The following is a 13081-nucleotide window of genomic DNA, read 5'->3' as shown; positions in this document are numbered from 1 at the left end:
ACAAGGGTTGAGTCCAGTCCGCCCTTCATATCATCAACCATTAAATCTGAAAGAGCATCCTTCCTCATCACAACTGATACAGACAGTTCTGGAGATGGCACAACTGACTTTACTGAAGACTCAGTCTTCACTACAACTGTTTTCCCTTCAAAGTTGAGTTCAGAGTCACCATCAGTTACTGCATCACAGGAATCCAAAACAGATGCTTCTTCCTCGGCCACTGTTACAATTGCTTCATCACTTTACAGTACAGACAATCCAACATTATTGTCATCTAAAACACAAGAGACTGTTACCATGAGTCAGACAGACAAAGATTCAGTGACACCTGAAAAGAGTTTTGCCTCCCCAACAACTGATGCATCAATCAAAGACACTGCATCTCCTTCTGTTTCATCGCTGTTCAGCACAGAGAAGCCAACAGCACGGCCCGTTAGCAACCAAGACAGTGCTGCCACAGATCAGACTGCAAAGCCCTCATACCAGACTACTGATACTTCTTCCCCCACTTCAGTACATGAAGAGGGATCAGGTGTCCAAACACCAGACATGTTCACTTCATCCTATTTTGTCCCTGATACATCTTCATCCTTATACAGCACTGTGTCCCCACCAGCACAAACACCTCAAGCAAAAGAAAGTCTTGGAACAGATCAGACAGCAATATCACCCCCCTCAGGAGAACCACCAATGTCTGCAGTCTCTAATGAGGTGCTAAGAAGCTCAATAACTTTGACTCAAAGTCCACCTTTCATATCATCAACCATTCAGGGTATTGATGATGACGATATTGTTAGTGAAGTTACAATGGTTGAGTCTAGTCCATCCATCATAGCATCAACAATTAAATCTGAAACATCATCCTTCCTCATCACAACTGATACAGATGGTTCTGGAGATGGCACAACTGACTTTACTAAAGACTCAGTCTTCACTACAACTGTTTTCCCTTCAAAGTTGAGTCCAGAGTCTCCATCTGTTACTTTATTAGATGAATCCAAACCAAGTGATTCTTCCTCAGCCACTGTTACAATTGCTTCATCACTTTACAGTACAGACGAACCAACTTCATTGTCATCTAAAACACAAGAGACTGTTACCATGAGTCAGACAGAGGAAGATTCAGTGACACCTGAAAAGAGTTCTGCCTCCCCAACAACTGATGCATCAATCAAAGACACTGCATCTCCTTCTGTTTCATCGCTGTTCAGCACAGAGACGCCAACAGGACTGCCAGTTAGGGACCAAGACAGTGCTGTCACTGATCAGACTGCAAAGCCCTCGGATCAGGATGATGGTTTTTCTTCCACCACTGCAACACAGGGAGAAGGATCAGGTGACCAAACTCCAGACATGTTCACTTCATCCTCCTTTGTCCCTGATACATCGTCTTTATTCAGCACCGTGGCCCCGACAGCACAATCTCCTCAAACAGAAGAAAGTCTTGGAACAGATCAGACAAAATTACCATCACTTTCAGCAGAACCGCCAGTTTCTACAGTCCCTGATGAGTTACTAAGCTCAAGAACAGTGACTCCAAGTTTACCTTCTTTCATATCATCAACCATTCAGGGTATTGATGATGATGACGATATTGTCAGTGAAGTTACAATGGTTGAGTCCAGTCCATCAATCCTAGCATCAACCATAAAATCTGGAACGGCGTCCTTCCTCATCACAACTGATACAGATAGTTCTGGAGATGGCACAACTGACTTAACTGAAGATTCAGTCTTCACTACAACTGTTTTCCCTTCAAAGTTGAGTTCAGAGTCACCATCAGTTACTGCATCACAGGAATCCAAAACAGGTGCTTCTTTATCAGCCACTGTTACAATTGCTTCATCACTTTACAGTACTGACAAACCAACTTCATTGTCATCTAAAACACAAGAGACTGTTACCATGAGTCAGACAGACAAAGATTCAGTGACACCTGAAAAGAGTTTTGCCTCCCCAACAACTGATGGAGAAAGCTCAAGTGAACAGACAACTGATGCATCAATCAAAGACACTGCATCCCCTTCTGTTTCATCGCTGTTCAGCACAGAGAAGCCAACAGCACTGCCAGTTAGGGAACAGGGCAGTGCTGTCACAGATCAGACTGCAAAGCCCTCATATCAGACTGTTGATACTTCTTCCCCCACTTCAGTACATGAAGAGGGATCAGGTGTCCAAACACCAGACATGTTCACTTCATCCTCTTTTGTCCTTGATACATCTTCATCCTTATACAGCACTGTGTCCCCAACAGCACAAACACCTGAAGCAAAAGAAAGTATTGCAACAGATCAGACAACAATATCACCCCCCTCAGGAGAACCACCAATGTCTGCAGTCTCTGATGAGGTGCTAAGAAGCTCAATAACGTTGACTCAAAGTCCACCTTCTTTCATATCATCAACCATTCAGGGTATTGATGATGACAATATTGTTAGTGACGTTACAATGGTTGAGTCTAGTCCATCCATCGTAGCATCAACAATTAAATCTGAAACATCATCCTTCCTCATCACAACTGATACAGATAGTTCTGGAGATGGCACAACTGACTTTACTGAAGACTCAGTCTTCACTACAACTGTTTTCCCTTCAAAGTTGAGTTCAGAGTCTCCATCTGTTACTTTATTAGATGAATCCAAACCAAGTGATTCTTCCTCAGCCACTGTTACAATTGCTTCATCACTTTACAGTACAGACGAACCAACTTCATTGTCATCTAAAACACAAGAGACTGTTACCATGAGTCAGACAGAGGAAGATTCAGTGACACCTGTAAAGAGTTCTGCCTCCCCAACAACGGATGCATCAATCAAAGACACTGCATCTCCTTCTGTTTCATCGCTGTTCAGCACAGAGACGCCAACAGGACTGCCAGTTAGGGACCAAGACAGTGCTGTCACTGATCAGACTGCAAAGCCCTCGGATCAGGATGATGGTTTTTCTTTTACCACTGCAACACAGGGAGAAGGATCAGGTGACCAAACTCCAGACATGTTCACTTCATCCTCCTTTGTCCCTGATACATCGTCTTTATTCAGCACTGTGTCCCCAACAGCACAATCTCCTCAAACAAAAGAAAGTCTTGGAACAGATCAGACAAAATTACCATCACTTTCAGCAGAACCACCAGTTTCTACAGTCCCTGATGAGGTACTAAGCTCAAGAACAGTGGCACCAAGTTTGCCTTCTTTCATATCATCAACCATTCAGGGTATTGATGATGATGATATTGTCAGTGAAGTTACAATGGTTGAGTCCAGTCCGCCCATCATAGCATCAACCATTAAATCTGAAAGAGCATCCTTCCTCATCACAACTGATACAGACAGTTCTGGAGATGGCACAACTGACTTTACTGAAGACTCAGTCTTCACTACAACTGTTTCCCCTTCAAACCTGAGTTCAGGGTCTACATCAGTTACTGCATCACAGGAATCCAAAACAGATGCTTCTTCCTCGGCCACTGTTACAATTGCTTCATCACTTTACAGTACAGACGAACCAACTTCATTGTCATCTAAAACACAAGAGACTGTTACCATGAGTCAGACAGAGGAAGATTCAGTGAATCCTGAAAAGAGTTCTGCCTCCCCAACAACTGATGCATCAATCAAAGACACTGCATCTCCTTCTGTTTCATCGCTGTTCAGCACAGAGACGCCAACAGGACTGCCAGTTAGGGACCAAGACAGTGCTGTCACTGATCAGACTGCAAAGCCCTCGGATCAGGATGATGGTTTTTCTTCCACCACTGCAACACAGGGAGAAGGATCAGGTGACCAAACTCCAGACATGTTCACTTCATCCTCCTTTGTCCCTGATACATCATCTTTATTCAGCACTGTGTCCCCAACAGCACAATCTCCTCAAACAAAAGAAAGTCTTGGAACAGATCAGACAAAATTACCATCGCTTTCAGCAGAACCACCAGTTTCTACAGTCTCTGATGAGGTACTAAGCTCAAGAACAGTGATTCCAAGTTTGCCTTCTTTCATATCATCAACCATTCGGGGTATTGATGATGATGATGAGGATGATGATATTGTCAGTGAAGTTACAAGGGTTGAGTCCAGTCCGCCCTTCATATCATCAACCATTAAATCTGAAAGAGCATCCTTCCTCATCACAACTGATACAGACAGTTCTGGAGATGGCACAACTGACTTTACTGAAGACTCAGTCTTCACTACAACTGTTTCCCCTTCAAACCTGAGTTCAGGGTCTACATCAGTTACTGCATCACAGGAATCCAAAACAGGTGCTTCTTCATCAGCCACTGTTACAATTGCTTCATCACTTTACAGTACTGACAAACCAACTTCATTGTCATCTAAAACACAAGAGACTGTTACCATGAGTCAGACAGACAAAGATTCAGTGACACCTGAAAAGAGTTTTGCCTCCCCAACAACTGATGCATCAATCAAAGACACTGCATCTCCTTCTGTTTCATCGCTGTTCAGCACAGAGAAGCCAACAGCACGGCCCGTTAGCAACCAAGACAGTGCTGCCACAGATCAGACTGCAAAGCCCTCATACCAGACTACTGATACTTCTTCCCCCACTTCAGTACATGAAGAGGGATCAGGTGTCCAAACACCAGACATGTTCACTTCATCCTCTTTTGTCCCTGATACATCTTCATCCTTATACAGCACTGTGTCCCCACCAGCACAAACACCTCAAGCAAAAGAAAGTCTTGGAACAGATCAGACAGCAATATCACCCCCCTCAGGAGAACCACCAATGTCTGCAGTCTCTAATGAGGTGCTAAGAAGCTCAATAACTTTGACTCAAAGTCCACCTTCTTTCATATCATCAACCATTCAGGGTATTGATGATGACGATATTGTTAGTGACGTTACAATGGTTGAGTCTAGTCCATCCATCATAGCATCAACAATTAAATCTGAAACATCATCCTTCCTCATCACAACTGATACAGATAGTTCTGGAGATGGCACAACTGACTTTACTGAAGACTCAGTCTTCACTACAACTGTTTCCCCTTCAAACCTGAGTTCAGGGTCTACATCAGTTACTGCATCACAGGAATCCAAAACAGGTGCTTCTTCATCAGCCACTGTTACAATTGCTTCATCACTTTACAGTACTGACAAACCAACTTCATTGTCATCTAAAACACAAGAGACTGTTACCATGAGTCAGACAGACAAAGATTCAGTGACACCTGAAAAGAGTTTTGCCTCCCCAACAACTGATGGAGAAAGCTCAAGTGAACAGACAACTGATGCATCAATCAAAGACACTGCATCCCCTTCTGTTTCATCGCTGTTCAGCACAGAGAAGCCAACAGCACTGCCAGTTAGGGAACAGGGCAGTGCTGTCACAGATCAGACTGCAAAGCCCTCATATCAGACTGTTGATACTTCTTCCCCCACTTCAGTACATGAAGAGGGATCAGGTGTCCAAACCCCAGACATGTTCACTTCATCCTCTTTTGTCCTTGATACATCTTCATCCTTATACAGCACTGTGTCCCCAACAGCACAAACACCTGAAGCAAAAGAAAGTATTGCAACAGATCAGACAACAATATCACCCCCCTCAGGAGAACCACCAATGTCTGCAGTCTCTGATGAGGTGCTAAGAAGCTCAATAACGTTGACTCAAAGTCCACCTTCTTTCATATCATCAACCATTCAGGGTATTGATGATGACGATATTGTTAGTGACGTTACAATGGTTGAGTCTAGTCCATCCATCATAGCGTCAACAATTAAATCTGAAACAGCATCCTTCCTCATCACAACTGATACAGATAGTTCTGGAGATGGCACAACTGACTTTACTGAAGACTCAGTGTTCACTACAACTGTTTTCCCTTCAAAGTTGAGTCCAGAGTCTCCATCTGTTACTTTATTAGATGAATCCAAACCAAGTGATTCTTCCTCAGCCACTGTTACAATTGCTTCATCACTTTACAGTACAGACGAACCAACTTCATTGTCATCTAAAACACAAGAGACTGTTACCATGAGTCAGACAGAGGAAGAGTCAGTGGCGCTTGAAAAGAAATCTTCCTCCCCAACAACTGATGCATCAATCAAAGATGCTGCATCTCCTTCTGTTTCATCGCTGTTTAGCACAGAGACGCCAACAGCACTGCCAGTTAGGGACCAAGACAGTGCTGTCACTGATCAGACTGCAAAGCCCTCGGATCAGGATGATGGTTTTTCTTCCACCACTGCAACACAGGGAGAAGGATCAGGTGACCAAACTCCAGACATGTTCACTTCATCCTCCTTTGTCCCTGATACATTGTCTTTATTCAGCACTGTGTCCCCAACAGCACAATCTCCTAAAACAAAAGAAAGTCTTGGAACAGATCAGACAAAATTACCATCACTTTCAGCAGAACCGCCAGTTTCTACAGTCCCTGATGAGGTACTAAGCTCAAGAACAGTGGCACCAAGTTTGCCTTCTTTCATATCATCAACCATTCAGGGTATTGATGATGACGATATTGTCAGTGAAGTTACAATGGTTGAGTCCAGTCCGTCCATCATAGCATCAACAATTAAATCTGAAAGTGCATCCTTCGTCATCACAACTGATACAGATAGTTCTGGAGATGGCACAACTGACTTTACTGAAGACTCAGTCTTCACTACAACTGTTTTCCCTTCAAAGTTGAGTTCAGAGTCATCATCAGTTACTGCATCACAGGAATCCAAAACAGGTGCTTCTTCCTCGGCCACTGTTACAATTGCTTCATCACTTTACAGTACTGACAATCCAACTTCATTGTCATCTAAAACACAAGAGACTGTTACCATGAGTCGGACAGAGGAAGATTCAGTGACTCCTGAAAAGGGTTCTGCCTCCCCAACAACTGATGCATCAATCAAAGATGCTGCATCTCCTTCTGTTTCATCGCTGTTTAGCACAGAGACGCCAACAGCACTGCCAGTTAGGGACCAAGACAGTGCTGTCACAGATCAGACTACAAAGCCCTCATATCAGAATGTTGATACTTCTTCCCCCACTTCAGTACATGAAGAGGAATCAGGTGTCCAAACACCAGACATGTTCACTTCATCCTTATACAGCACTGTGTCCCCACCAGCACAAACACCTCAAGCAAAAGAAAGTCTTGAAACAGATCAGACAGCAATATCACCCCCCTCAGGAGAACCACCAATGTCTGCAGTCTCTAATGAGGTGCTAAGAAGCTCAATAACTTTGACTCAAAGTCCACCTTCTTTCATATCATCAACCATTAAGGGTATTGATGATGACGATATTGTTAGTGACGTTACAATGGTTGAGTCTAGTCCATCCATCATTGCATCAACAATTAAATCTGAAACATCAACCTTCCTCATCACAACTGATACAGATAGTTCTGGAGATGGCACAACTGACTTTACTGAAGACTCAGTCTTCACTACAACTGTTTCCCCTTCAAAGTTGAGTCCAGAATCTCCATCTGTTACTTTATTAGATGAATCCAAACCAAGTGATTCTTCCTCAGCCACTGTTACAATTGCTTCATCACTTTACAGTACAGACGAACCAACTTCATTGTCATCTAAAACACAAGAGACTGTTACCATGAGTCAGACAGAGGAAGATTCAGTGACACCTGTAAAGAGTTCTGCCTCCCCAACAACGGATGCATCAATCAAAGACACTGTATCTCCTTCTGTTTCATCGCTGTTCAGCACAGAGACGCCAACAGGACTGCCAGTTAGGGACCAAGACAGTGCTGTCACTGATCAGACTGCAAAGCCCTCGGATCAGGATGATGGTTTTTCTTTTACCACTGCAACACAGGGAGAAGGATCAGGTGACCAAACTCCAGACATGTTCACTTCATCCTCCTTTGTCCCTGATACATCGTCTTTATTCAGCACTGGGTCCCCAACAGTACAATCTCCTCAAACAAAAGAAAGTCTTGGAACAGATCAGACAAAATTACCTTCACTTTCAGCAGAACCGCCAGTTTCTACAGTCCCTGATGAGGTAATAAGCTCAAGAACAGTGACACTAAGTTTGCCTTCTTTCATATCATCAACCATTCAGGGTATTGATGATGACGACGATATTGTCAGTGAAGTTACAATGGTTGAGTCTAGTCCGCCCATCATAGCATCAACAATTAAATCTGAAACAGCATCTTTCCTCATCACAACTGATACAGATAGTTCTGGAGATGGCACAACTGACTTTACTGAAGACTCAGTCTTCACTACAACTGTTTCCCCTTCAAACCTGAGTTCAGGGTCTACATCAGTTACTGCATCACAGGAATCCAAAACAGGTGCTTCTTCATCAGACACTGTTACAATTGCTTCATCACTTTACAGTACTGACAAACCAACATCATTATCATCTAAAACACAAGCGACCGTTACCATGAGTCAGACAGAGGGTGATTCAGTGACGCCTGAAAAGAGTTCTGCCTCCCCAACAACTGATGGAGAAAGTTCAAGTGAACAGACAACTAATGCATCAGTCAAAGACACTGCATCTCCTTCTGTTTCATCGCTGTTCAGCACAGAGAAGCCAACAGCACTGCCAGTTAGGGACCAAGGCAGTGCTGTCACTGATCAGACTACAAAGCCTTCATATCAGACTGATGATTTTTCCTCCACCACTGCAACACAGGGAGAAGGATCTGGTGACCAAACACCAGAAATGTTCACTTCATCCTCTTTTGTCCCTGATCCATCATCTTCATTTAGCACTCTGACCCCAACAGCACCATCACCTGGATCAATAGAACATCTTGCAACAGATCAGACAACAATATCATCACCTTCAGGAGAACCACTGGATTCTACAGTCTTTGATGAGTCATTGAGGAGCCAGATAACAATGACTGCAACTGCAGCTCCGGCTGCTTCATCACTCAGCATGGAGAAGACTACAGGATTGTCTGGTGTTGCCACTTTCCCTGTTTCCACACAAAGTACAAAGTGCACTGCTACTGTCACAAGTATTCCCTCTACATTTGGAACCTCACAACCCTTGGCAATCCCCAGTGTCACCTTAGTGGATACACCTACTTTCATTGACATGGAGGCCTCTGGCTCTGGTGCAGAAGATTTGGAGTCAAGTACAGATGGTTCCGGTGAAGAGTTACCAGCTGAAAGTACCGCACAACCCCAGGGTGGATTTAGATTTGTAACAGATGAGACTGAAAAAGATGAGCCCGAGAGTCCATCTGATATCTTAAGTACTGCATCCTCAAATTACTCAAGCACAGGTACTATTGAAGGATTGTCATCAACCCAAAATCCACACATGACAGGCACTGACATTTACATCAGTAAGGAGACTTTTATGGAGGATAAGACTTCAAGTGATGGCTTATTTGATGTTTCTACTACATTTGTACCAGTAACAAGTCCACCTCTGATGTCCATTACTGTAGAAACTACCATGCAAACCGCAGTGCCTGTCAGTGATGTTGCTGCCCCAGAGGAGCAAATGAAAAATGCATCAGTTGACAATGCCAATGCACAAGCACTCACTGGTACTCCAGCTTCTTCTCTATATAGCACAGAAAAGACTACAGCAATGTTTCTAGAAATCCACACATCAACAGCTCTAAGCAGTTCAGCTGATATATTCTCTGAGACATCTTCAGTGTTACCATCAGCTGTTGACAACACAGGGATTCCAGATACTGAAAGGAGTACAGCATCTCCATCGTTCAGCGTCGAGACACCTTTAACAGCAATAACGTCTGTCACAGTGAAGCCAAATTTCACAACATTAACTGTCATACCTGCCCAGCCAACAGGCACATTACTTACAACTGATAAATCAACTACTTTGACAGACGAGGAGGCTTCTGGTGACCAAACCACTGTGATATTTACTTCAAACCCATCAGTGATTAAGAGTGTTACATTTGGTGAAGCAACAGGTGAAACTGAAACCCTTATTTCAGTCACACCAGACTTTCATGAACAGGTTTCCTCACAGGTGTCTGAAATCACTTCTGGTACCTTCATCATGTCTGAAACAACTCAGCCACCTGCATTAAGTCCTGGGAAGGTTGAAGGTACTGTAGGTGAACATATAACGCAGACCTTAACATCTTTGTCCTCTCATACAACTGAAGACTCAGCTAGTGATCACTCTACATCTGACTTCACCACGCTTAGCTCTCGCAGTGAAAAGCCAGATGAACTCACACCAATGTCCACTCCAATTCCCTCCATTATATATCAGAGCATTACAGACCAACAGGTCGTGATAATCACTCCCAGTAGCAGCAAACCCAAGACTGACCTAACTGAACAAACCCCTACCATGGTCTTGCATATGTCTAAACCATCGACCAGCACAGCCGTCATATTCACAGAGGATGCCACAGATGAAGAGGAGCTGTTCTCTGCAGTTACAGATGGTATGAGTGAAGGCATCATCACCATTCCTAGGCTCATCACCAAAGACGAAATTATCATTGATGCAGATACTATCTCCATTGTACCCTCTCAAGATCACCCAACCATTCAGACAGAAGAAGCTGGAGGCGTCACAGCAATTACAATGACACAAACACTGGAGAGAACAGTAGAACCAGAGGGTTCAGGAAGTGATAGTGCCACCTTTTTCACCACTTCACCTATATCATTTGTTTCAACATCCTCTGAATATTCACAGCCCACTTCGAATACATCAGCTGTGGAACCCGTTTCTACTACTGAGACATCAAGTGAAGAGATGGTCACATCATCACTACATTCTATTTCAGTTACCACTCTGTCCACAAAGTCAGGCTTTGAGGAAGCAAATGATTTAACTACACCACATACAGTTTTCCCTAGCGAGACTCATACAACCACAAATACTGACATTACAGATAAAACCTTAAGTTCCTCCTTTTCCGCTTCAGTCCCTGTTACACCTGTGTCAATTGAACCTGGAACAGTTGAAACATCCAGTGGAGAATCTGATGATAATTACACTGGTACTGATCACTCCAAGGAAGGCTCTGGGATGGCTACATCATGGACTAATTTAGCTGTTACTGTGAGTGAATCAGCAGTAACTGAAAAACTAGTGACATCTACAGCGTCCTCACTGTTCAGCACTGAGAAACCCACTGTTGCACCTGACACGATAGATATGGACGCAACACTCCGGTCTGGTGTAACAGCCACATCACTGGAAGATAGAACTCAATTACCAAGCCAAGCACCTTTAACTAAAGAAGTTTCAACTGATAATCAGGGGAGCTCAAATGAAGACAGTGAAGTCCAGGGAACCTCAACTCTTGCTGTAATAACTTCTGATGAAATAGAAGTTTCTAGGGGGCCTTTTGATGCTACATCTATAACTACAGAACCTAGAGCTGAAAAGTCCACAGAACCTGAAGAAGAAACAGCAGTTGTTGAGTCAAGCTCAGCATATCCATCAGAAAGTTCAAGTGAACAAGCTCAGGAATCAGCAGTTACCAAGCAAACACAACATACTATGTCCTCTACTGTCTCGTCACTGTTCAGCCCTGAGACTCCATTGGTGGCCTCCATATTAGTTTCCACCGATAAAAACACTTCGTCATCTGAGAATGAGGAAATCTCTGTATCACCAGAAGCAAGTATTATTCCAGAGGATGGTTCAAGTGATGAGACATCAAGTATCTTTGATTCCGACTCTGTCACTCCATCGATTTCATCACAGTCTGGTACAGTTAAGATTGATAGCATCACCCAAACTGATCGGCTAGCCCCATCTACATATGGTCAAACCACAGATGTGAAGTCAGCTAAGACCTTATTCAGTGAACCATATACAACACAACACCCTGCTGAGACCAGTGCCAAGTCAACAGTGATGCCAACTTCTTTTGAGTCAGGATCAATGAGCTCTGAACATGAAGACACCCAAAGTTCAGACCAAACTAGTATGGATCTACCCACTGCTGTTACACAGATTTCTACAAGCTCAGAGAGTAAAGTAGCAGTTGCCACAAGCCCAGTTGACCACATTTCCTTTGAGCCTAGTCCAGCTGTCCTTTCCACATTAGCACCATCACAGCCTGATGTTACGGTCCAATTTGCTACAACAGTTTCCCCTGTACAACGCCTAACAACCCCCCAGGAATCATTTGAACAAGTGAAGTCAGAGATCACACTAACTCACCGTCCCCACACCGATCTTTCCTCAGTGTCACTGACCACAACTCACCCCATTTTTGAAAGTCGGGAAACAATCCAGACTACAACTCTCCCTGTTGTGTCTTTGGTGGCTGAAGCTGTATCCTCCTCACTTGAAGATGGGACAGTTAAACCGACTCTGGGCCAGGTTTCAAATGGTTCAAATTCACCCCTTGCCACAGTTAGCAGTACTGAAAGTAGTTCAGAAGAAGAGCCAACTCAGCAACCTATATTAGCTGGAGATATTGCTGTCATGCCTTCGTCATCAACTCCCATTAGTCCATCATCTTCCTCTAGTTCTGAGAGCAGCTCAGAAGAAAGTGTGGCCGCAGAAAGCACTAGTAATGAGTTTGAGAACATCACTGCTGAGCTTCCATCAGCCCCATCTAAATCACCACATGTCACTGGGACTGAAAGTATCTCTGTCAAGCCTGACAGTGTGACAGCTGAGATGATGACAAATAATCCACAGATTGACAGTACAGAGTCTCTGTCTCCTGACAAAATCAAGACTGTATTCAAGGCTGATGCTACCTCAGCTCCAAAGGTGGAGTCAACTACTTTTGGGAACACCAATGGGAAACAAGACCTTGAAGGAGATGTCTCGCCTTACACTGAAATGCCCACAAGAACCCATGAGTCCACAACAGTGTTAGTGACTCAGGCACAAAGCCAGTCACCATTAGTTCCATCTGAGGCCACCTCCACATCATCCTTTTATGACGAAGACCTGGACATTGACTCAACTGCACGTCCATCATTTGTTGAGGTTAAACCACCGATAATAAGGGAGGAAGTCACCATAATGCCAGGTGGAAGACTCGATTTGGGACCCACTGTTGTCGGTGAGGCTGTTGAAATTGCAGGTATGTTTTTCAAATAGCCTTTCTCGAACATAAAAGTTAATTTGTAATTCTAGAAGAAATTCTGCTTAACTC

General features: G+C 43.7%; 2 protein-coding genes across 2 annotated transcripts; both read left to right on the top strand.

The window, feature by feature from the left end:
• Nucleotides 1–297: 297 nt before the first annotated feature.
• LOC122760802 (flocculation protein FLO11-like) lies at nt 298–2075 on the top strand. The gene is made up of 2 exons (XM_044015969.1): nt 298–1614; nt 2046–2075. Exons 1-2 carry the CDS (start codon nt 298–300, stop codon nt 2073–2075), a joined length of 1347 nt encoding a protein of 448 aa, XP_043871904.1.
• Nucleotides 2076–8847: 6772 nt separating this feature from the next.
• Nucleotides 8848–13009, top strand: LOC122760803 (mucin-3A-like; the record flags this gene model as incomplete). Its single annotated transcript, XM_044015970.1, has 2 exons — nt 8848–9088; nt 10103–13009. Coding segments are annotated over exons 1-2 (3148 nt in total), but the record flags the coding sequence as incomplete, so codon positions are not given.
• Between the last annotated feature and the right edge of the window lie 72 nt (nt 13010–13081).

The sequence above is a fragment of the Solea senegalensis genome, unplaced genomic scaffold (assembly GCF_019176455.1).
Source record: "Solea senegalensis isolate Sse05_10M unplaced genomic scaffold, IFAPA_SoseM_1 scf7180000014062, whole genome shotgun sequence".
Classification (NCBI taxonomy): domain Eukaryota; kingdom Metazoa; phylum Chordata; class Actinopteri; order Pleuronectiformes; family Soleidae; genus Solea; species Solea senegalensis.
The sequence above is the reverse complement of the archived record's forward strand: the minus strand, read 5'-3'. Positions and strand labels throughout refer to the sequence as shown.

Bases quoted from the DNA above. Each gene is read 5' to 3' on its own strand.
- LOC122760802 (XM_044015969.1), top strand. From the start codon at position 298: ATGAGTCAGACAGACAAAGATTCAGTGACACCTGAAAAGAGTTTTGCC. The intron at 1,615-2,045 runs GTTGAGTCCAGT...ATCGCTGTTCAG, and splicing joins TTGTCAGTGAAGTTACAATG to CACAGAGAAGCCAACAGCAC.